The 25781-nt window shown below is 44.1% G+C and overlaps 1 protein-coding gene and 1 long non-coding RNA gene across 3 annotated transcripts; one reads left to right on the top strand and one right to left on the bottom strand.

The window, feature by feature from the left end:
- Positions 1–6665: 6665 nt before the first annotated feature.
- LOC142580114 (uncharacterized) lies at positions 6666–17711 on the bottom strand. The gene is made up of 3 exons (XR_012827565.1): positions 17512–17711; positions 16450–16585; positions 6666–7033 (listed from the first exon to the last, which is right to left on the bottom strand). It is a non-coding gene; the product is annotated as an uncharacterized LOC142580114 (long non-coding RNA).
- Positions 17712–18031: 320 nt separating this feature from the next.
- Positions 18032–21347, top strand: LOC142580115 (uncharacterized). Of its 2 annotated transcripts, none has more exons than XM_075690932.1 (2): positions 18032–19100; positions 21196–21347. In XM_075690932.1, the coding sequence occupies exon 1, from the start codon at positions 18477–18479 to the stop codon at positions 19038–19040; it is 564 nt and encodes a 187-aa protein (XP_075547047.1). In that variant the 5' UTR covers positions 18032–18476; the 3' UTR covers positions 19041–19100; positions 21196–21347. The 2 variants fall into 2 exon arrangements, with proteins under 2 accessions (XP_075547047.1, XP_075547046.1); XM_075690931.1 differs by having other exon boundaries at positions 18033–19226.
- Positions 21348–25781: the final 4434 nt, after the last annotated feature.

A 25781-nucleotide genomic window follows, 5' to 3' on the forward strand; every position in this document is an offset into this window, starting at 1 on the left:
CATGCATATACTATACACAAGCATGAGGTTTTAGCAGCAATACTTAACAGTAAATTGTATTTGTACAACTTCCCTCTGTCTTTAACACTGCCAGGCTTTAAAATACATGAGAAGAGGTCACTGTCTTTCATTTGATGTGTTTATACAAAAAAAGTGTGTGCATGGAAGGGGTTAAGGCTCCTTCGTCAAGCCGAAATGCTTCCTGGCATGATAAAGTGAAGCCTTGTGCATTTCAGTCTGCAGTTGCTCACTGCACTTTCAAAAGCACAATCAGCACAGAGAGCACAGGAAAACACACAAGCAATGGTTCAGCAATTTATTTGAAACAAATGCAACTTTGTTTTACAGAAAGACCACATTCCAAAAAAGCAACCACATGCTATGCAGACAATACAGCCAACTTATGTTAATTGTACAGATGTTAACATGCCCTGCCTTTATATGTGAAAATGTTTCAAGTCTCAAAGTGTGCCCCTACTTTGTAGCTTGTCCTTGGAACAATGGATGATTCAAACAAATGCTAAATTTAGCACCATTGCCACACTGATAGAAGAAAACTACATATTAAAATGGCAACTTTTGGAGAACAGAAAAAGGTGTATAGTAAACTTCCAATAATCTGACTCCGGTTAATTTAATTTCTTCAGTTAATTCGAACCTGGCCGACGCCCATGCATTTCTATGGGATTAAACATTCATCATTGCGATCCTAAAACTGGCATTCGCCGGATAATGCGAACTTGACCAGACCCCAATAATGACCCCTTTTAGTGGCAGTGCATGTCTCAGTAGAGCTTAGGGGACAGTGAATGCGTTAAACAAATGCCATCTCCTCTCTGAAATGCCTATTTTTGACCCACCCGAGAAAGATTTTCAAGCAGTAACGGTAGCTGACAATGTCCGGTTGTGGTACTTATCTGATTCTAACGAACACTTTTTGTTTTCGAAAGACATTGAGACGAAAATTGCCTGGCTGTGCAATCGATTGCGAAACTAAAACCGTGGTTGTAGCTTTCATATGCTTTACCACATATCATGGCTGTAATACGGCGAAGCTGGCTTTAGAAAATCGGCTGCCATTCTAAAAAATGAGGTACGCATAGGTTTCTACTTTGGTTTGGAGTTAAGTCATTTCTACTTTAGTTTTATACTGCGGACAAATAGAAATTTGATGCACATTCGTTTCAGAGGCGTGTTACTCAAGCACATATTGCCAAATGAATCAACGGTGCTTCAGCAGGTTTTTGCATCTTAATTCGACCCGTCAGTCTCGTGAGGGTAGAATTAATGGAAGTTGATTGTATAAATTGCGTGATGAAGCACCAAGAAAGTTACCTTGCTCAGGTAGTGAAAAAGCATGGAAAAAGTGCTTCACACAACATCCACCGATGTTCTGTTGCAGATGCAAAAGCTGCCTCTCTTATCTGGAACAGAATAAATTCCTTTCGAAGGCAAAATAAAAAACAGAAAGAGAAGTCATCAAGGTATTCCACGTCCATTTTATTCAGTCTTTACAGTTTTGCTACATCACCATTCGCTTAGCCTCCTATGCCAAAAAAAATTGTCGAAAATAAAATGACCTGATTCCCATGTTTTTCACCATCCAAGCAGTGTTTACTACCAATTATTACTGCTTTCTGTAACCTCACCTGTAAATACTGTATTTTAACCTGTATGTTAACACTGAGCTATATGATAAGCTTAGTGAAAGTTAAAAAAGAATACTGGATGTTCATTTCTGTTTTTTTAGATATAAGAAAGGGTGCTTAAAAGCGAGCCACATTTGCAAAATGCTTGAATAAACAGCAACTACCCCGGTCATGCGCTAATTGTGGCCATGCTGTCCCTGCAAACTTCTTAATCTCATCCGCCCACCTAACTTTCTGCCGCCCCCTGCTACGCTTCCCCTCTCTTGGAATCCAGTCCATAACCCTTAATGACCATCGGTTATCTTCCCTCCTCATTACATGCCCTGCCCATGCCCATTTTTCTTGATTTCAAGTAAGATATCATTAACTTGCGTTTGTTCCCTCACCCAATCTGCTCTCACCTTATCCCCCTAACGTTACACCCATCATTCTTCTTTCCATAGCTCGTGTAGTCCCCAGTTTAAGTAGAACCCTTTTTGTAAGCCTACAGGTTTCTGCCCCGTAGGTGAGTACTGGTAAGACACACCAGTTATACACTTTTCTCTTCAGGGATAATGGCAACCTGCTGTTCATGATCTGAGAATGCCTGCCAAACGCACCCCAGCCCATTCTTATCCTTCTGATTATTTCGGTCTCATGATCTGGACTCGCGGTCACTGCCTGCCCTAAGTAGATGTATTCCCTTACCACTTCCAGTGCCTCGCTACCTATCGTAAACTGCTGTTCTCTTCCGAGACTGTTAAACATTACTTTAGTTTTCTGCAGATTAATTTTCAGACCTACCATTCTGCTTTGCCTCTCCGGGTCAGTGAGCATGCATTGCAATTGGTCTCCTGAGTTACTAAGAAAGGCAATATCATCAGCGAATCGCAAGTAACTAAGGTATTCTCCATTAACTCCTATCCCCAATTCTTCCCAATCCAGGTCTCTGAATACCTCCTGTAAACATGCTGTGAATAGCATTGGAGAGTTCGTATCTTCCTGCCCGACACCCTTCTTTCTTGGGATTTTGTTGCTTTCTTTATGAAGGACTACGGTGGCTGTGGAGCCACTGTAGATATCTTTTAGTATTTTTACATATGGCTCGTCTACACCCCAATTCCATAATGCCTGTGACTGCTGAGGTTTTGACTGAATCAAACACTTTCTTGTAATCAATGAAAGCTATGTATAAGGGGTGGCATTAAAATTAGATCTTTTGTCTCCTGCGATAGCTTACTGGTATCCTGTCTAATGAAGTTACAACCGACTTCTACTGCACACTCCTTAATGATGCCCATAAGATTTTCGTTCATTGCTTCAACACTAAGGTTCTCTTCCCGAGTTAAAGCCCTATACCTATTCTGTAGCTTGATCCGAAATTCCTCTATTTTCCCTTTTACCGCTGACTCATTGATCGGCTTCTTATGTACCAGTTTTTTTCATTCCCTCCTCAAGTCTAGGCTAATTCGAGATCTTACCATCCTATGGTCACTGCAGCGCACCTTGCCGAGCACGTACACATCTTGTATGATGCCAGGGTTAGCACAGGGTATGAGGTCTATTTCATTTTTAGTCTCGCCATTAGTGGAAAGTGGACGCTCCTCCACGTCCACTTTCGGTTATCCCGCTTGCGGAAGAAGGTATTCATTGTCCGCAAATTATTCCGTTCTGCAAACTCTACTAATAACTCTCCCCTACTATTCCTGGAACCTTTGCCATATTCTCCCACTGACTTTTCTACAGCCTGCTTCTTGCCTACCCTGGCATTGAAGTCGCCCATCAGTATGGTGTATTTTGTTTTGACTTTACCTATCACCAATTCCACGTCTTCATAGAAGCTTTCGACTTCCTGGTTATCATGACTAGATGTAGGGGCGTAGACCACTATGACCTTCAATTTGTACCTCTTATTAAGTTTCACAGCAAGACCTGTCACCCTCTCGTTAATGCTATACAATTCCTGTATGTTACCAGCTATATCCTTATTAAACAGGAATCCGACTCCTAGTCCTCGTCTCTCCGCTAAGCCCTGGTGGCACAGCATGTACCCGCTTTTTAGCACTGTATATGCTTCATTTGTCCTCCCAACCTCACTGAGCTCTATTATATCCCATTTAATGCCCGCTTATTCCTCCAATAGCACTGTTAGACTCTCCTCACTAGAAAACGTTCTAGCGTTAAACATTGCCAGGTTCAGATTCCAATGGCGGCCTGTCCAGATCCAGAGATTCTTGGCATGCTCTGCTGCATCACAGGTCTGACCGCCGCAATGGTCAGTTGCTTTGTAGCTGCTGGGGACTATTTCTTCTATTCATATAGATGGTTGTGGCAAAGTACTGCACCAAGGTGGCCAATTCTGCTCTGGTGAGGGAGTCCATTACCGGATCTGGTCACCGGGGTCAGGCCACCAGGCCTGTTTATACAGCTGTATCAACATGTGGATTTTTTTTTTATCCAGTGGAAAATTGCGTGGCTCCGGGATTTGAACCACAGTCCTTTTGCATGTGAGGCAGATGCTCTACCTCTACGCTATCGCATCAGGGCGCAAGTAGTAAGTAATTATACAGAAAGCGTTTTATTTACTGTAATTGGAGGATTGGAGTAGATTAGTTTGACCACTCAAGGAGTGGGAATGGTTCAACTGTCAGAACTCTGACAAAAGGACTGGAATCACATAAACCACAACTCTGAAGGAATGAAGTGGGAATAGAATGGAGCGCCCCTACTCTGCAATTCTGCACCATGCCGATACATCCTGTTCTTGGGCAATGCCAGCGCAGCTCTAGAACCACAAAGACGACCGCACCACCAGGGCGAAACACATCGAAGGCCCGTCAGCTGCTGCATGAGCACGTGCTGCCAACGAGCAATCCTACACAACACACACACACACACACACACACACACACACACACACACACACACACACACACACACACACACACACACACACACACACATATATATATATATATATGTATGTATGTATATATATACACACACACACACACAGTGCACAGACTGGTACCCTAGGTAGGGGCTAGGACTCGCGAAAACTATAGTGTTCTCCACAAATGTGACGAGTACCAGGCCGCCAAACTCCTTGCCCTGTGCACGTTGCTGTCTATCTTCATGAGCCTAGATCCTGATGCAACCACTGGTGCCACGCTGCTATTTTCAAAGGCCACCACTAGGTGAAGCGCCAGGGACCGCCCAGGCCAGGGGACATCGGCTTGGTCCGATACGCAAACGACAGTAAACTTTGAATTGACAGGACTACGAATTGGATTAGTAAATTCTTAACTAACCGGTACCAATTTGTAACTACTAATTAACTTTCTTCTCCGCGATCGCTAGTAAGATCTGGTGTGCCACAAAGCTCTGTATTGGGACCAATGTTATTCCAACATAAACATGGCTCCACACAATAGTTTTGTTTGAAAACATATGTGAGTGCATATGCTTGTATTGGACAGCGAGAATAATTAAGAGTCAGTAAGCAATGTCAAATACATGCAATCTGGCTTACAAAACAAAAGGAACTGGTCACTATTTAGTAATAAATAGTTTTCCTTTAAACAACTTCACCCTTGAAAAGTTCCTCATTCTACAAAGGTTTATATAGTGAAATATAGAAATATTTGGATGTATTTGAGTTATCACCTGGCCCAAGGAACTTCTAGTGGCAGCCTGTCTTGATCTCACAATTCCTGGCACTGCCCAATATACAGCATGCCTGACTGCTGCAGTGGTCAAGTGCTCTGCAGCTGTAGGAAACCGAGGGATAAGAGTTGATTGCACAATTTATGGCATTTCCAAATTTTTAACTTAGTACCATCTCTATACTATGTCTACACTATGCCACTAGACCATTGCTGTGCTGCAGTCATCATAATATTAATTACTCATCGTATACACAAGCTATACAACTGTTTAGGAAAAATTTTAAACTGCGCGAGGAAGACAGGACGTGAACTGAAACATAGACACACACAAAGCACAGGCTTCCAACTGGTTTTATTTTGTGAAAGCAAAGAATATATAAGGTACTTCAATATAGCAAAACAAGGAGCAATTGCAAATAATTTGTGCACGAGGTATTGACGAAAAATATCAAGGCCATGTCTGCATTAAGAGTGCAGGAGAGTCTTAATGTGCCCATCTAAGACTTTAATTCTTTCCTTGAGAATCTCCTCTTGCAGTGCAGGAGCTGCGACAGCAAAAGCTGCCTGCCTTATGAGGAACAGAATAAATTCCTTTCGAAGGCAAACTGAAGAACAGAAAGAGAAGTCATCAAGGCATTCCACATCGCTAAAAGGTGTGACAACTAAGTTAGCTCACCCTCTTGATCCCTATCAAGGAAAGAAACAGAATTCTTATATGTGCACATTGGGACTCTACTGCACTCTTCATGCACAGGTGGCCTTGCTATTTTTTGTCACTGCCTCATGCACAATTTCTTAGCGAATGTTCTTTGTTTTGCCATTTTGAAGAACCTTATAAACTCTCTGCCTTCACCAAACAAAGCCAGTCGGAAGTCTACACTTTGTGCATGCATCTATATTTTTGTTCATGTCCTGTCTTCCTCGCAGAGTTTAAAATTTTGCTGAAGCTACGAGCTGACTAGCCCAAAACATGCCTTACTTCAATGTACAGCTGGGCTTGTTGGTAAAGCTACACAATGCAGCTCAAGTGTGTGTCTGCTCTTCCGTGTTCTGCCAGCACTTTAGATTTGTTTTTTGCTAGCTCTGAGTCGCTGATCCAAAATGTAGCTGTCATCCCTGGTATCAGTGATCACGATTGCGTTGTTGCCACGTCTAGTGCCGCTTCAGTTAGACCAACCCATAAATATCCTAGAAAGGTTTTTTTCTACGACCGAGGGGATTACGTCTCTTTATCACGAGAGCTTTCAAATTTCTTCCCTATTTTTTATGAGGTCAGCCAGACAGTGGACATAGATGAAGCTTGGATTCTTTTTAGAGATAAATTAAAGGCTTTAATTGAACAATACGTACCTTCCAAACTTTTGACGACTAGACGCCGGAAAGATAAACCGTGGGTAGATAAGAAAATTCGCTCGCTAATTAACAAAAAACGCCGCCTGTATGCTTCATATTTGAAGACTCGCAATCAATCTGTTTTCCATGAAATGCGTCATATGAGCTACAATATTAAGCAAGAAATAAAGGTGAATAAACAAAGTTATATTTCATCGCTTGACGCAAAGTTAAGGGATAATCCTAAAGAATTTTGGAAATTTGTTAAAATAAATGGTAAAGTGGACACAACTGTCCCCATTTTATCAGTTGGCGAGAAAACAGTGCTTGATGATTATGAGAAGGCTTGCTGTCTGAATTCCTATTTTAAAAGTGTTTTTTCTGAGACATACACTGGTGAACCGCCTGAAATACAAGAAATAGTCTATGAGAATATGCCTATGGTCACTGTCACATATAACGGTGTTCTGAAACTTATTTCCAATCTGAACAACAAATCAGCTGGCGGTCCCGATGGTATTCCGTCGCAGGTATTGAAATCCTGCTCTCAAGAAATTGCGCATTTTTTAGTCGCTCTGTTTAATAAATCATTAAATACCATTTCATTACCTGCAGAGTGGAAGGTAGCCCACGTCGTTCCCATACATAAAAACGGTCCCAAAAATGTACTAGAAAACTACAGGCCTATTTCTCTAACATGTGTATGTTGCAAAACAATAGAACACATCATATACAGTGCTGTGATGAAACACCTTCAAAGCAATAAATTTTTTTTTGATTTTCAACATGGATTTAGGCCCGGCTTGTCATGTACGACTCAACTGGTAGAGTTCGCTCACGATCTCTTTTACTCTTTTGACCTTGGATTTCAGGTAGACTGTATATTTTTAGATTTCCGGAAAGCTTTCGACACTGTTTCTCATGCATTGCTTTTACATAAATTATCTTGTCTCGGTATGCACCCTGCAATAGTACAATGGATTGGAAATTACCTGTCTGGACGAACACAGCATGTTTTAATAAACGGCACTAAATCAACACCTGTCACCGTAACCTCTGGCGTGCCCCAAGGGTCTGTTTTGGAGCCTTTGTTATTTTTAGTCTTTATAAATGACATTGTGCACAATCTAGAATGCAAAGTGAGGTTATATGCTGATGATTGTGCCATATACAAGAATGTAGAAAATGTTTATGATGTTAGTAGTTTGCAGAATGATCTAAACAAATCATGCTTGGTGCATTAAGTGGGGCATGTCTTTGAACAATGCTAAATGCCAACTTGTGTCATTCACCCGTAAACGCTTTCCTGTGAGATCAGTGTATAAATTGGACGGACTACTTCTTGAAAAGGTCGAACACTACAAATACCTCGGGGTCTATTTTTCAGAAAATTTAACATGGAACAGACATATTGAATACTTAACCTTAAAATCATCTCGTATACTAAACCTTGTTAGACGTAATTTTTATAACGCCCCCCAGAAAGTAAAAGAACAGCTATACATAATAAATGTTCGTCCGGTACTCGAATACGCTTGCCAGGTATGGGACCCTCAAAGCTCTAAACTTATAGAAAAGCTCGAACGCGTCCAAAACCGCGCTGCAAGATTTGTTTCTGGTAATTATAATTTCCGTAGCAGTATTACATTGCTTAAAGAGGACCTTGGTTGGAAAACACTAGCACACCGCCGATTAACTGCAAAATTAGAACTTTTTTTCCGAATCTACTTTGATCTCACAGGAATAAACAAGAACTTGTACATTTTCCCTCCCCACTTCATCTCTAAACGATGTGATCACGAGCTGAAAGTCCTTGAAATGCGCTGTCGTACTGATGTCTACCGTAATTCATTTTTCCCGCATGTTTCCGCACACTGGAATAGGCTTCCCAGGAGCATTGGTGAATGTAAAACGTGTTCAGAGTTTCTGTCTTTATTGTCACGCAGTCTGTCGTAGTATATTATCCCGTTTTCTTTACATCATTTGGCTGGCATTGCACTTCATGCGATAGTGTACCCTTTCCATTTCTGTCTTGCAAATTTGCACCGCATTTCACAAGACCGTTTTGCCGTCGAGATGACTCATCTATGTTACGTATTTTGTTACTTTTACCACCTGTGCTCTGCTGTATCAAGTTTTTGTCACATGTTCACTTTTCTTCAATTTGTCCCCCCCTGCAATAATGCCCTTGTGGTGCTGCAGGTACTTGTATAAATAAATAAATAAATAAATAAATAAATAAATAAATAAATAAAAATAAAATAAATGTGGCTCAGCTTTGAGTGCATGTGTAGTTTCAATACTGGCTACTATATTTTAACGACTAATATAATTTCAATCTTCAACTTCCAGCCAGACAGAGTACCTCACACTACATTCTGAACATTGCTGCAGTGTAGCAGGATTTCTGTCTAATGCATTGGCCTCTACCACCAAATGTCTGAGAAATCAAAAAAAGTTATGTAGATTCCAAGCACAGTGGGGATTCATGTTACAGGAGGCATACTGCAGGTAAATGGCTACATATTGTTGGTTCGGGTTCTTCCAAACATTGCAGTGTTGACCAATGTGTTTGTGTATAGTGAGTGATTGCATATATGACACAAGCTTTGTGAGGAGAGTACGAATGCAAAGGCATGGTTTCTTTGCCTCTTTCCTAACACTTTGTGGCGGCTGCTGTTTTGACGAGTGGAAAACTTGGCTTATGCAGTATGCGCAAATGGGTTTTGAGACTTTTAAGACCAATTTCCTTGAGGCAAAGTTTATCATGGAGCCAGTTTTGCCACAAGGAAGTTATTCCTACTCACACATGCCTGTTTTGTTCTTTTTTTTTTTTTTCATTTAGTTTCAGGTCCACCTAAATTATTGCCGTCATGACAGCCGTTACATATAATATGGTAGCATCAATCTCTGTATTAATCATTCGAGTATTGAAATCTAAAAGTTTGCAGCAGTGTAAAAGGAAAGGAGGACAAGAGGAGAGAGAAGAGAGGTTGCAGTGTAACAGAAATAGGCAAGCACTAATTGAGCGACAAGACCACTGGACACAGGAAAAGCAGATTTAGCTGAAACACAGCAGCCTGTAAGGAAGAGACGGAACATAATTCTTTGTGAAGCTTAGTCTGCATCACAGTTTTATATACTATCGGAGATCATGAACATGCCAGAGGCAAAGCATACTGTTACGGGGATTTTGAGAGTATAGAAAGACTGTATTTACAATATATACTGTCACGTGGTAGTGACGGTTGAGAAGGCAGCAAAACTATGATTAACGAAACGAGCGTTTTATTGGGCGAACTTGTGCCCTCAAAAGAGGCTACACTCAAAGAAGGATGGTAGCAGCGAACACGATCGGCGGTCGTTGAAAATCTGATGAGCGGGTCAAGCGCGTCGGCTTTTATACATCTGTCGTCGAATGTTCCAGAGCAGTCACTGGGACCTGCGTGCCTTCCACAATGTTCCACATTATTCGCGTCGTGCACACATGCAATCAGATAACACAAGTTGCGGTGAAAGACAGTGGACGGAACCATCGATAACATTCCAGAAACTTCTTTTACATGCAGGCGCGTCCTGTGCTGTGCGATAACATTTGTTAGGCGGCGAGAAGTGGTTGCCCAATAAAGATAAAGAAGTACACGTGTCAATATACAAGATGAGGCAGAGTAGTTAAGATGGCTGACCACCAACAGCACGCAGCAGCCAGCGTGCTGCGGTCTTCTTCCTCTCTTTTTTCATCCTTCCGTAACAGGACCCCCGGGTGGTGAAGCGCCGTCTCGGCTCATGGTAGGCAAAGAATCGCGAGCGAAGTATGGCTTCAGCCGCGAAACATGCACGACGTCAACAGGCATCAGACTTGAGGATGCATCAAACTGAAGTGGCGAAATCTCGTAATTTATGTCGTTAACTTGACTTAGGACTTCATAAGGCCCTGTGTAGTGAGACAGAAGCTTCTGGGAGAGGCCAACCCGACGACATGGTGACCAAAGGAGCATCCAAGCACCTGGTGCGAACTTAACATCGCGATGGCATCAGTCATAACTCTTTTGGTATATGCTGTGGGGCTAATAAACGAGATCGGGCGACTTGACATGCCCTGTGAGCGCGATCGATGACTTCATGAGCATGGTCAGTTGCAACACGTGGCCCAGAAGGGATTATGATGTCAAAGGGCAAAGTGGGGTTGCAACCATACAAAAGATAAAAGGGTGAATATCCTGCAGTGTCACGTCGGGACAAGTTATACACAAACGGCACGTAGGCCAGCGTGGTGTCCCAGTCACGGTGATCGTTGGAGACCTACATCGACAGCATCTCTGTGATTGTTCGGTTGAGACATTCCATAAGACCGTTTGTTTGTGGGTGGTAGGCGGTGGACAGCTTATGCTCAGTGGCACAAGAGTGGACGAGGTCGTCGACAACTAGAGACAAGAATGAGCAGCTGCAGTCTGTAATAACTGTCGAGGTGCACCATGGTGGACAATGACGTCGTGGAGGAGAATATCGACGACGTCTGTTGCACAACTAGTCGGCAACGCCTTTGTTATCGCATAGCGTGTCATGTAATCAGTAGCGATGGCAATCGACTTGTTAGCTCTAGTCATCGTCGGAAAAGTGCCAGGTAAGTCAAGGCCTAAGCGAGAGAATGGTTCACAGGGAACTTCAACTGGATGGAGTCATCCGACAGGTGGTAGGGGAGGTTTCTTCCGGCACTGACACAATTCGCAAGTTGCGACATAACAGTGCACAAAGCAGTAGAGACCTGGCCAGAAGAACCGGCGTTGTACATGATCGTATGTATGCAAAACTTCAAGGTGTCCCACCATCGGTGCATCATGAAGTTGTTCAAGAGCAACAGATTGCAGATGATGAGGAGGGCCAAGGAGCAACTCAAGGCCATCAGCATTCATATTGCGGTGGTAGAGGATGCCGTTGCGCGGCAAGAACATGCGGCATGTGCCGTCAGTGCTGTCGGAGTGATTGCACTCCGGCAATGATGGACTGTAAGGACTCGTGTTGTTCGGTGCGCATGTCAGTCATGTCAGTGAAAGCCATCACGCAGGTCACCGGATCACGCACAGAAGGATCAAGTGGATCCACGGGGTGACGAGAGGCAGTTAGTGTCCTTGTGGAGGCATCCAGTCTTGTAATTGACAATAAATGAAAATTCCTTGAGCCACGAAGCCCAGCCACCAAGCCGTCCTGTCGGGTCCCGGAGGGAAGACAGCCGGCAGAGTGCGTGGTGGTCTGTAACGACCGAAAATGTACGGCCGTACAAATATGGCCGGAACTTGACGACAGCCCAAACTAAAGCGAAGCACTCCCACTCGGTGATGGGGTAATTTCTCTCGGCAGGTGACAGCAGGCGGCTGGCGTAAGCTATCACGCACTCCGTACCATTCTGTTGTTGATTGAGAACAGCACCGATGCCATGGCCACTTGCGCCAGTGTGGACTTCGGTCGGTGCAGATGGATCAAAGTGGGCAAGTATGGGAAGGGTGCTCAGAAACCTGATGAGAGCGGCAAACGCATGAGCCTGCTCCAGGCCCCATGAGAATGGCGTGTTCTTTTTGATCTGTCAAAGGCCGAGCAATGTTGGCAAGGTTTTTGATGAAACGATAAAAGTAAGAACACAGGCCGAAGAAGCAGCGCACGTCACAAGCAGAATGTGGCATAGGGAAACTGCGTATGGCACGAACTTTTTCCGAATCTGGTTGGACACCGGATGCGTCAATGAGGTGCCCTAACACGGTAATCTGACGGCGCCCAAATTGACACTTCGTGGAGCTGGAGGCCAGCTTTTCAGAAGACCGCAATAATGGCAGTGAGTCGGGTAAGGCAGCTGCCCAACATGGGAGAAAAAACAGCTTCGTCAAGGTAACAAAGACAGGTGGTCCATTTGTAGCATCGCAGAAGAGAGTCCATCACAAGTTCAAATGTCGCAGGAGCATTGCATAGGCAAAAGGGCATGACTTTGAATTGATATAAGCCATCCGGTGTGATGAAGGCTGTCTTCTCCAACCATTTCATCAACCGAAATCTGCCAGTAGCTGGATCGAAGATCGATGGACGATAAGTATTTAGCTCTGTGCAAGCAGTCCAAGGTGTCATCGATGCATGGTAGTGGGTCGACGCCTTTTCGCGTGATCTCATTTAAGTGGCAATAATCGACGAAAATATGCCAGGCACCATCTTTCTTTTTTCACACGGACGACAGGCGTAGGGCTGGCTGATGGCTCGATGACCCCTTTGCGGAGCGTTTTGCCCGCCTCTGATTGGATGGCAAAACGTTCAGCATGCGATGCACGATAGGGACGCTGACAAATGGGATTTGTGTCTCCCGTGTTTATATGATAGTGAACAACAGATGTTCAGCCTAAAGGCCTGTTGCCGAAATCAAAGATTCCACTGTACGATTCAAGCGGGAGACTTATGTCCCTGGCCTGTGCAGAGGTGAGGTTAAGTGCAGTCATTTTCGCAAAGTCGTTCGTTAAGGAACCAGAGCTGGGCGTTGCGATTGGCACTAATAAACCACTCTCAGAATTCAGACTCTCAATATCAAATTCAGAACCACTAGAAACGCTGTCCAAGAACATGCTGGCCGGAATCACTTGAGGGCACAGGCTGAAATTCAGAAGAGGTAAAACAATGTCATTATTAGTAACCGTGACCGGTTCAAAGCACATCGATGATGGGGCGAAGCACATATTCACCATCAGGAACCTGCGGCTGGGCGGTCAAAGTGACGTAAGTGACTGCTTCGGGTGACAGACGCACATCACAAAGCGAGCACAAGTGTGGTGGGGCGGTGCTCGGAGCATCGGCGAGTTGAGGCAGTTCTAACTGAAGAACGCCGGCCGTGCAGTCGAGGAGAGCTGAATGAGTGGATAAAAAGTCAAATCCTAGGATAACGTTGTGAGGGAAGATGTTGCTCACAGTAAAGAGAACAGAAGTAGGGTGGCCAGCTATACTTGCAGTACACATTCCAAGAACCAGCATTCCACCGTCAGCCATATGAAGCACTCGGGCAGCTGCTGGGGTGAGGACCTTCTTTAAACGACTACGCAGGCTAGCACTCATCACAGGTATGTGGGCTCCACTGTCGATGAGTGCTTGGACAGCTATGCTGTCTATTTTAATGCCAATTACACTTCTCCTTGTGTGCATAGACAGGGGATTTGCTGCAGCATTAGGCAATGCAGCACCACCTCTGAGGGCTGCATTTCTTAGTTTTACGAACGGGTGCGGCCAAACGCCACAGGGGACGAAAGGCGACGTGGCTGTGGCGAACGCGAAGATGGGCGACGTGTTTGCGGTGAACGAGACTGGTGTCCGTGCGGCGATGGTGAGCGACTGTACCACATGTTCCTAGCAGAGTTGGCGCTGTTAGATTCGGCGGTAGGCGAAACATTGCGGGCATTTTCATCAAAACGTCTCAGGTTGGTTGGCATGCGAAGTGTTAAGGGCCACGAGTTGTGACAGTATCAGGCGACATGACCAATGCGGCAGCAGGTGAAACATATCGGCTGGTCATCCGCAGTTCTCTACTCAGTCGGGTTGCGATAACGCGGAGAGAAGCGTCGGGGTGGAGCAAAAATAGTAGAAGGGCGTTTGTTAGCTCTGGGATTGGCAACAGCACAGACAGAACGTAAGCCAATGTTTTCAAGTTCCTGGTGAATGATCGCTTGTAAGAAGGGGACTGAAAATGTTGTAGCATCAGGGATAGGCGAACAGAAATGCAGGCGCCATCACATCCAGTTCACGTCAACGATTCGCACCACATCCTCCGATGGCGACGCATGCTGCTGTGTGGGTTGATCTTCACACGTTGGCGTTGCAGCAGTAGTGGGAAGTCTGGCGAATGGTTGCAAGACGCATCGGCTTTTGGCGTGCTGGAATTGTCGGCACTCTTTAAAGATAACATCAACTGTAGAGCAGCTTTTGCACATGAGCAGATTAAAGGCGTCGTCAGCAACCCTTAAGCACATGCCCGACCTTCTCAGCTTCTGTCATGTCGTGATCGGGTTTGCTTTACGACAAAGTGCCAGCATGTCTTGGATGTACAAGAGATAGGACTCCGTTGGGGATTTGGCACAGGAGGCCTGTTCCTGTTTTGCGTCAATTGTACGGCCGGCTGGTTTGCCAAACAACTCTGTCAACTTCTCTTTGCATTGGTCCCAGCTGGTTAGCTCCTCTTCGTGGTTTTCATACCACACATTTGCCGTGCCTCTTAGGTAGAACAACAGGTTAACTAGCACACGCGTGGGGTCCCATCTGTTGATTCCACTCACACGTTCGTACATAGCCGCCCACTTTTCAACATCGGTGCCATTGGTCCCACAGAAAGTTCCAGGATCCTTGGGTTGCGCAACCACAACCTTGGCTATGCCCGATGACAAGGTACAGCAAGATGCTACTTTACCCCCAGATGTCACCTCTTATGACATTTCAAGGCAGCGAGACTGAGACTGCACTGTATTCAGCAGCACTGACAACCATGATGTAGAGGATTGACTTTCTCCCTATGTACAACACATCAGCAGAATAAGAACAAGGAAATGCCCCCCACAGGTGCATGGCACTAAACTGGACGCACTACATGCTGTATGTAAGAGAGAATGAGGAAGAATGAGCTTCCCGTTACTCCTGAGCACCTACCTACAACTGCTTTTATGGGCACAGCATTGAAGCTGCAATTGAGGTAATGCCTAACACCACATGAAATACAAAGCACACTACGTCAACACAGAGAAACCAAAACAACTGCACACACTTCTCACCGAAATAGACACAACACCTGCTTTGTTGCATCTGAGCTGAAACGGGTGAATCCCAAACTCTGTGTCACATAACATCTGAAAAAATTAGCTGCTACGAGAGAACCAATGAGATTAATCTGGCGCGCTATGTGTGCATCTTTAGCCTAATGGGTAAAGAATTGGGCTGCTGCACTAAGGACCCAAATTAACGACCCACCATCAGGCACATTATAACTATTATTGAGCTTATCTGACTGGATGTACCAAGAAGCCAGGAGACAGCTCATGATAATGCTTTGCATAAGAGACAACGAAGCTGAACCCACGTTTTCTGCCTTGTGCTTGCAATGCTCTACCAAGTGAGCTTCAACGGCAATTGTCCCAATGTCAATTTTTTTGGATAGCTGCGCATATGTACTAAGCATAGCCGCGGGAGTGCTAGGCAGCAGCACTCACAGTTATGATGGCAGACGTGTAGTATCCTTTAAAACACCCACATTACAAAGCACATGACCTTAGAAGCTGACAACTGGCTAATAAACACTTGTTTTCTACCATGAGGCCCCAAGGCAGCCGAAATCAAAACATTTGTATCTTATGAGCGAGAAAAATCAGGGGAATCATGCAGCTCAATTTTTTGTTTATAACAAGCATGTGATGGCAACAGAGAATGAAGCAACAGTGACTATATAGAAAAATGGGTTAGAGCTGACGACAATCATTGGCAGCTCACACTATAATGCTTTCTCTACAATTTATTGTCTCAAGACATCTGGCAGCAAATCCTCTGGATTCTTCTTCTACTATGTCTTTTGCAACTGAAATTTTAAGTGTGTAATACTTCATGGCAACTTAGAACACTTAAATGGTTAAGCATCTCCATACCTTAAATTTGTGGACCAGCTTTGTTACCTTTCTAGAACAATAACTCTCTGGTGTCACACATCACTCAAAACAACTAATTCTCACTCAAACCACTACTTATTAAATCTACCTTTAGATGAGCAGTACCTGCATTAGATGCAGCTGCATACATTTTTAGCAAATGGATATACATACCACGCTCAGACTGAGCAAACCAAACAAACCAACAGCAACCAGTACTTGTGTCCATTTGTCTTCAACGAGGCAGAGACAGGCCAGGTCTCGATAAACACAACAAATATAAGGTGCAGGCAGAGGAAATAAGCAGAAGCTGTAAAGACAGCAGCAAAGTGAAACAAATTAGACAAGTTTGCACACAGTCAGCGATCTGGGCCGTGGACAATGCACAACGTTACTGCCACAATTAGAAGCAAATGCTCCGCATGCAAGAAGAAAAAACACGTTTTAGCTGTAAACAGCACGACTGCGCGGAGTTGGTTGATATTCTAAAAACAGCACATACAACAATTAAAGCAGATACATTACTTGTGTCACCTCTCTTCTTGCTGTTCTTACAATATCGGTCACGGTTGCAAAGCTACGCACATGATCTATGAACGAAAGCAACGGACGTGCATATAAAGCTTGGTGGGCCGTTTCATACTACTATATATATGTTTAATTTTGAAAATTCCCGTAAAAGTGATAGTAGCAGCAGCAGTAAAGTGGTTTCGTTTACCAGCTCGCTCACAACGTACGTATTGTATGATTTAACTCCACGGCTCGCAAAGGAGCTACTAAGAAGCTTTAAGTGAAGGAAATACGCTTTCGTTATCTCACTGCAACGAATGAAAGCCTCTGACGCCCATACCGCGGTCAGCAGTGAGAAAGGTAATTAAATGCAGCAATGCGTTGCATGGGTAAATAAGGGCATAGCGTAGTCATCCTATAGATATGGAGAAAAATAGACTTAAGAACGTGATAAACATCATAGGACGACATCCACGCTAGTTGCGAGTGCATGCATTTCTGGCGCGTGGAAGATGTCGCTGTTTTTTTATTTTTTTTACATCGGTGCAACGCGTAGGAACTGCAGTGTTGAAGGCACGAACGAATAAATTATAGTGCGATCACTGCGGGACCTGCGACAACCGTTTCGTGTTCACTTCGAATTTCGAGATCACATCGACCACAGCTCGAATGCGCAATCGGTTTTTTACGTGTCAGCAAGAGAACGGGTAATCGCACAACACTTACCGTTGCTCTAAGTACGTCGCGGTAGCACCAGCAGCTGGGCAACAAATGTCATCAAGCCTTGGCCCACCGCAGTGTCCGCAACTTGAAGCTTCTAAGCATTCGCCAAAAACTAAAAGCGGACCACATCCATACGTACGCGCGCGAACGAGACGCAAGCCATGCCGTCTGAGTTCGAGAGTAGTTATTTCATAAAAGCAAAAACAAACAACAATGTGATGTCACATCCGGTAAAGACAACTTGTCCTCCTTTCTCACCTTCTCTCAGCTAACGCATGCGCAGCGACCACGGAGCCCTCGGGGGCGATGTTCAGGTGCGCAAGACGCCCATTTATCACTAAATAATGATGACAATATTAATTTGCCTCGATAGGCAAAGACTGCTGCAACGCGGTGCTCCCCAGACGACCCCACACAGAATCGACTCGTGCAACGCACGAAAGTGACGTCACTACATGTCAACGTCACATGCACGCGTATTTCCGTTTTTTCGAGGGCGCGTGGTTTGATTGTTTGTTCGCACGTGACATTCAGTACGCAGCCCGTCAGCCGCGCTTGCGGGTCGTGCTTTTCTGCTGCCGCTGGTGCTACACCCAAGGCCTGGTTCTGCTGCATCCTCGCAAGCCTTTGACGTCATCCTTTTATATGTGCGAAAGCTGCTTTGCAGGGTTATTTTATATTTGCTAGCGTTATTTATATCTATTCTAATAAGTATTTTGATGGTATTTTGATTGTGTTAGCCGCGTATTTGCCGATCTTGCTGTCCTTGTTCGCGACCGCTTGCTTTGTTCAACCCTAGCGCGGATTTCTCGGATTTAACGTATATATAGTGCTGACTAGAAGGTAGCCTCCTTTCGTTTGTGAAAAAGCTCGGATTTATTTTCTCGCAGTCTTTTTTTTTTTTCTTCTAGGTGTCATTTTAGATTGCACTGCTTGCAACATGACGTGTTTTGGTTGCCGGTGACTCGATGGTGAAATACGCGGACCAGTATTTCCCATCGCGTCGTAGTTTGTCAGTCAGTGTTGCCGCGCATAGAGGAGTAAGGATTGAGCATTTGCTGTCGATGATTGCTGACAAGCTAGCTGGTTTTGATGTTGTCATTGTGCACGTTGGCACTAACAACACTGTTGACAGTGTCAGCGTGTGCATGGACAAGTATCGCCAGCTCGCTCAGGGGATCATTGAGAGAAATACCATGGTGCATGTAGCTTTTTCTGCCATTCTTCCTCGGGGGCAGAATCAGTACAGCTCATGGGAAGCTCAGTCCTCATGGTTGCATGACCTGAATGATAACTACGAAAAGATTAACACAGCCCTGATGCAGTACTGCCACGAGTGCGGCTGCACACTCCTGTGTGGTCTCGTGGACAACTGGCCCAGTTGCCTGAGCAGAGATGGTGTCCACCCGAGCCGCTTTGGTAACAAGGTGCTGGCAGACTTCCTGTACCAGGGGGCCTGCACCCTGTCCATCCATCTGGAGAGAAGCCGCATCCAGCAGTCCTACAATGAGACCCAGGCACCTCCTTCATAGACCAGTTGGACTCGGCAGGACAGCATCCCTGCCATCTCCGAGGCTGACTTTCCCCGCTTGGTTTGCATATTTTAATTTCTTTGCAAGCAGCAAGTGGACCTTCCACAGCACCAGCTCCTGTCTGGAAAGCCAGCACTGCTCCCTTGCAGAGGCACGGCACCAACCAGTCTACCAGAACCCTTCAAGGTGCCGGATTTTCACTTGTTGGCGGTGTCCGTGTCCGTTGCAAGGACAGCAAGGCTTGGTTCACCTGGGACAGCCTGCCTTCCCCCACTTTCCATGGCACAAGTGTACCAAGTAGGGGAAAAGCCGAGGGGAGGTCTGCTGAGCCAATGATCCCTGGTCGAGGTGCAAGCACCACTTGTGTCTGGAAAACTAGGAGAGCCACACAAAAGCATGAGAGTGCTCCTGCTGTGTGCTCACCTGTGGGGGAAGGAGAGGCCAGTGCTCAAGAAGCAGCTGTGCCAGAGGCTGTTTCCCACTGTGGCAAGAGGGAGTGGAAACTGGTAGTATCGAGGAGGAGGCGGAAGGCTGCAGCACTGCACAAGCAAGAATAGAGCTGTGACCTGGCTGCAGACAGGAAAGGCAAAGTTCTTGCTGTGACAGCTGCCAAGTTCTGGAAGTTCGCTTCACCTTTGAGAGCAGTTGTAAGCCAGAAACAGACATGCATTGACAGTATAAAGTCTGAGTCTGCTCCTTCTGCTGTCTCTGGTAGCAAGCTTGAAGGACAAGCCAGTGCCCCTCATGACGCCATTTGTGATAGTTTTGGCAAGGTGCAGCATGTGGCTAGCAGGCAGAATAAAGACTGCTTGGTAGTTGCTATGGCTTAGTGCAGACCTGTCATAAATAGTGTTCCAAATGAGGTCATTGTCTGCAAATGCTGTAGGTCAGAAACAATTCAAGATGGAGGGCAGATGACGAGCAATCCTGGCACAGAGGCTGGTGACCTTGACAAAGCTGCATGCATTGCTCCCACGCGACGTAGGTGTTGTGAGGCTGCTTTGACATCCAGCTGCAGCCCTGCCAGCTCTGATGCCCAGGCTGTTTGTGAAGGAGCTGGCGCTAACACAACCAGAGTTCCTAACACTGTCACTTTATTGCATGGGGGAGGCAGCAAAGTTTATTTAAATGGAACATTTGATAACTTCATTTCTTTTAGGGAAAGCCTTGATGAATGGTGCAGGGAGGGCAAGCACATAGTCACAATAAATAGGTCTCATAGAAGTCCATTTGCAACAGTATCTAAAGAATTTGAGTATAATAGGATTTCATATAGCTGTGTTCATGGTCGTGCTATAAAACCAAGAGGCACAGGAAAGTGACCCAAGCAAGCATACAATGGTACTGGTTGTGAAATGGCAGTTTGAGTAAGCCTGTGCAAATCACCTACTCTTCACTACAAAATAACCAAGCTGCAAGCTAAGCATAATCACGCCACGAAGTATTATGACTTGTATCCTCAAAGCAGACTTCTAAACGATGCAGAGAAGGTACAATTCTTTGATTTTGCCAAATGTAATATTGGCCCAAAGTATTTTAAAAATTTGGTCGAACAGAAAACGGGCAAGAAATTAACTACAAAAGATGTTAACAATTACAAGCAAAGGTTTTCTATTCCTATTCGCAACGAGCAGGCTCACGGAGAAATGGCTTTAGAAAAAATAGACACCTTGTTAGCAAATAATCCAAACTGGGTCATTCACTATGAAAAGAATCAAATAACCTGCAATTTGTGCTACTTCAGACAACGCACATGCGTGAGATTTTGGAAAAGTACCCAGAGATTTTATTTATTGATGGAACATATAAAGTAAACATTGAAGGCTATATCTTGTACTCTATATTGGTTGAAGATGGTGGAGGTCGTGGAAGACCTGTGTGTTATGCCTTTTTGCAAAATGAAACGACTGAAATTGTGGAGGCTATGTTTGCCAAGTTTGCAGAGTTTAACCCGTTCATTGTATCTGCTTGCAGAGTAGTCATGATAGATAAAGACATGAACGAGCTACGCATTTTGACCAAGGTTCTTCCTAATTCTGAAATTTTGTTGTGTACATGGCATGTGCTGCACAGTGACATGTTCATCTCAGAGTGCAAGTTGCAGATTCTTTTTAATTCTTTGTACTTCACCTGCGTTTTTTTCCCTCTTGTACAGGCCCACTGATGTACCAGCTGCATGCATTCACACTACCATCAAGTCATCAGGAGCGTCTGTACCTCTATCTAAATATTACACTATTGTCTAAGATGGAAAATCAGACTTGTATATTTTGCTGTAATGGTTCTGCCAATAAAAGACTGATTATACATATTTATTTTCTTGCAAAGCTGGCATTGTGTATGTAACAGGCCAGTGCAGCATATAAGCTATAACTTTTTTTTTGCAAATGCATAACACTCACCTGCTATGAAACCAACTTGCACTGCATAGTTAATATGAAACACACAAGATGATTGTGCACCATCTTGAGTGCCTTCGCATTCTTATTTAGGAGTATTTTGCATCAGCTATGCAGCACAACTTGGCTTCCATGTTCAAGAACAAATTAGCCTACACACAAGTTTCTTTTTGCACTAACTACATTAGGTATGTGCCAATTAATTCCTAGGCGAGTCTTTTTAAATACTCCTCCTTGATCAGGTGCTTGTCACTGTCAAAATTTATTTAAAGTACCTTACAGGCCCATTTAAGGGCATTGGGTAAGGGGGGGGACACAAAGTGATTCAACAGGAGTAAACAGTATAAACATCAATACAGGCTTTCACAATATAAGTAAAGCAGTATAGGGGTAAACAGTATAAATATCAATACAGGCATTCGCAAGATAAGTAAAGCGAAGTTCAATAAATGTTTGTCTAGGCTAAGGTTCAGAGAGCGTAAACACAGTAATATACTCATGCACACAAAAATACAAATGTGAGAAACGGAAGGAAAGCAGGTAAATAACATCCTTATACAATGTTTCTACAGGAAACTTTGCAATTCTTCGCGAAAAGCGTCACGATCTGTTATGCTCGTAATGTTATCAGGAAGACTGTCCCATACGGTTATGACACGTGGCAGTGCTGATGCATTAAATGACAGTGTATTGCCGAATATGCGCATGAAACTATGGCTATTAAGGCTACGTGACGTGCGCGCTGGTACTTCAAGCGGCAACACATGAGGTCGATTACCATGGACGTATCTATGGAAAAGGCAAAGAAGACTTATCGTGCGACGAGTTTCAAGTGGCTGGAGCGAAATATCTGCTTTAATCTTGGTCACGCTACAAGTTCTGTCGTAGTTATTTGTGATGAAGCGCGATGCCCTGTTCTGAATTTCTTCTAGCATATCAACTAGATAATTTTGATGTGGTGACCATACAGATGACGCAAATTCTAACTGTGGGCGAACAAAAGTCTAATATGCTAATTTACAAACTGTAGCAGGGGATTTACGCAAGTTCTGTCGAAGATAACCCAGAGTTTTTGAAGCTCTTGCGCAGATAGCTGTTATGTGTGTACTCCAGGAAAGATGAGTTGTAAGTTCAATGCCAAGGTACCTGTAGTACAATGTCGGAGGTACGGCAAGGTATAGCTTTGTCTACAATTTTTATTGGTTATGAACACAAATGAACAGAGAGAGCATTTAAAAAATTCATGCTAAAGGGCAGCACTCTATAACAACCCAACACTCAAATCCAGATTACAATGTTTTACAATAAACTCGAAAAGCACAACACACATTTACTGTTCGATTGTCTTTCACTGTTGCATGGGTGATCAAGTATTGGGCCCCTGTACCTAATCTGAGCATACTTTAAAGAATTGTAACACAATTCAGTCATCCAGATTACATTTTTGCATGCCCTATGCATACATTTTTTTTTTCTAGAACATTTTCTGGGTATCCCATAGACATTTCGCTGCAAGACTTGTGCGTATTACATGGATGTTCAGTGAACGTTTAGAAAAAGGCATTTTGAATGTTGCCTGAAAACAGCCTCAATATTAATTCAAAGTTATTCTTAGTTTGCTTGACTGAAAGAATACAGCACATTTTTATAGTGTACGACAGTGTAGCCCATCGAAATGTTACTTTAATGTAGCAGAGAAATCTGTGCTGATTAAAAGAGCTATATAAAGGTAACCTGCTTCACTACATGAAATGGGTATGAAAAGGTGACATATCTGAGGGATAAAAATAATTTCAAGTTCACAATTGGTATAACTTGGTGTAGAGCACTCACCTAAATAAACCTTTCCATGCTTTGTTCACATACTGACTTCCACTACACTATAACACTGTTGAGCATGCAACAATTTTCAATTAAATAAGTAGCAAAGTGAAAGCTCATTTGTATTAAACATCTAGAGGAAAAGCTACAAATTAAATGTGGTGTGGAGAAAACACGTAAACGTGCACAACTTAAGCATTTCGTGATTAAGCTACTAGAAATTTATGGCTTTTTATTATTTCGCTGCAGGCTAAGCTAACCAATAAAAACTAAGACTTACACAGCATGCTTTACCACATTGAAATTCATATCACCTTGTTGTTTGGATGCTTCAGGTCACGAGCAGCTGTTCTAGGGCTTCCACCATAAAGTGAACCCGTATGGCTTAAAGTGCCTTTTCTCTGCACCAAGAAAGAAATGTAAATAATCATGTGAAAGTTACTACACACTTCTTTCCTTGGCATTTCAGAGTTGGTAGAGCACACTAAACATACACGTAGCGCAAAAATTTATTCATTGACTGCCCCGCTAAACATCCTACCATGCTGCGGTGAAACTATGCACTTGACCCACCCCCTTTCCCCCGTGCCTAACCGCATAGGTCATATGCAGAGTGTCACAGAATTCTGTTTCGAGGATTCTTTGCATGTGCTAATGTTTGTCCAGCCATTGAGCATAAGTAAATTAAACAAACTAGACTAAAACATAGCACTGCTAACTGTCTAAGTATGCAATAGGTTGTGATGATTGTGACATTTCTATGCATGTGTAATCTTGCACATACTCATTTATCAAAGTGACGTTCCTATAACTTGTACCTCCCACAAACTTGTGATTTCATGCACACTGTGACACAATCGTACAAACTCAACCCACCTCCAAAGCGGGTGAAGTACATTTATAAGGCTATAAAGCAGTGTGTGACTGTTGGTGGGATTGAATCCGTCTTCTAGCAAAGCGGCCCAATGTTCTAACCGCTAACCCATAATTGCACATACACTTCTCTTGTGCCAAAGTCACTCTTTGAAACATCCGGTGCGTGCAAAACGTGCCAGTATCTCGCATTCTTCCCTCTTGACAGCTGGTACTTTGAGATGATGCGTTAGACTGCACTGCCTTTGGGGTCAGGCTACATTTTCTGCTAGATCCTTCAAAGCGGTTGAAGTTCACCTACAATGCTATCACATTCAAAGTAATAAACTAACATTGTCCCAGTAAAATCCCATTAGTGGGTCCTTGCAGCTGTTTATATTATGCATTAATGTGTCATGCTCATAATATGTCATGCTATCTCTTAATGCGTCAAGCACCTAGAAGTGACACCACTATGTTTTTTAAGTCCAACCTTTCACTTGTCTGCCAATCATGTATGTCGGCATTATGAGCAGAGAAGAAATCATGCTCACTCTACTGGCACACCCAGCTTAGCCTGCTCAAGCTTAGTGGAGCAAGGTCTTGTTAATTCATCAATGTTTTAAAAACTCCTTCATCAAAATGTGTTCACACTAAATCAGGTGTCACACTTTCAGAATGGATGGCAGGGTGCGAAGTGGAAGAATGGTAGTAGAACAGTAACGATACCACTTTGCTTGAGCAAAGTTTCAGTAGAGCTAAAACCGAGTTCAAGCATGCCTAGTGCATCAATTAATGCAGCTTTCACTGGGAAAGACATGACAGGGTGCTGAGTGCAAGCAGAACAGAGAAATGAGTTGCTGCATCATGCTGTATGAAATGGCCGGTGCCACCGTGGGCAGGAGGAAGTGGCCTGATCAGAAGAAAACGGTTCAACGAAGGATTACTCGGTTGCATGGCGATGGAGCAAAAACAGCGGCCGAGTGCACCCGCGTCTAGGGCAAGCTGCCTCGGTGTTCTCCGGTTACGGATACTAGAACTGAACACGTTGCACCATCTGGGGCGGTATGCCCCACACTATGAAAGAACTCAACCATCAGCAAGAGCATGGAGTTTCCTACTAAACTGAGTACAGGGACTTCCCTTGCACCACACATCGGCACACATTTCAGTGCGAACACCCAACGCGCGTAAATTCGATGTTAGTTTGCAGTGGCGGCGCTGTGGACTCATTGTTTAGGAGCAGCAATAACTATTTGTCACTACATAATAAGTGCAAATTTTCTCGGACGCAGTACCAAATCCTGCACTAGAAATGCTGTTTGCAAAACGCGCTACTTGCCCATCCAGACGCGGAACAGTTATAGCAAGCCGAAAGCAGACGCACTTGTTTAGATACAAACATTGTAAAACTCGTAACCGCATCGTGAAACTCACCGTCAGACTCGTCATTGTTGAAAAGCATTAAGAAGCGACCCTCACGCTTGAAATTTAAACAACGCGCATAAGAGACGCGAACTCACGAACACTACGATTCGCTAGGACATAAGAGCATTGGATTGACTTGCAATGCTTGCCCGGATCTCTTTCGTACCTGAACAATGTGGGTGTTACCGCTGGTTTCAGCATTTCATTTGTTTATTATTACGCGCCGGTTCTGCTAGAAGCG

This window comes from Dermacentor variabilis, chromosome 4 (genome assembly GCF_050947875.1).
Source record: "Dermacentor variabilis isolate Ectoservices chromosome 4, ASM5094787v1, whole genome shotgun sequence".
NCBI classification, from domain to species: domain Eukaryota; kingdom Metazoa; phylum Arthropoda; class Arachnida; order Ixodida; family Ixodidae; genus Dermacentor; species Dermacentor variabilis.

What these genes read in the sequence shown, in the direction of transcription:
- LOC142580115 (XM_075690932.1), top strand. Translation starts at nt 18,477, where the DNA reads ATGGTGAAATACGCGGACCAGTATTTCCCATCGCGTCGTAGTTTGTCA.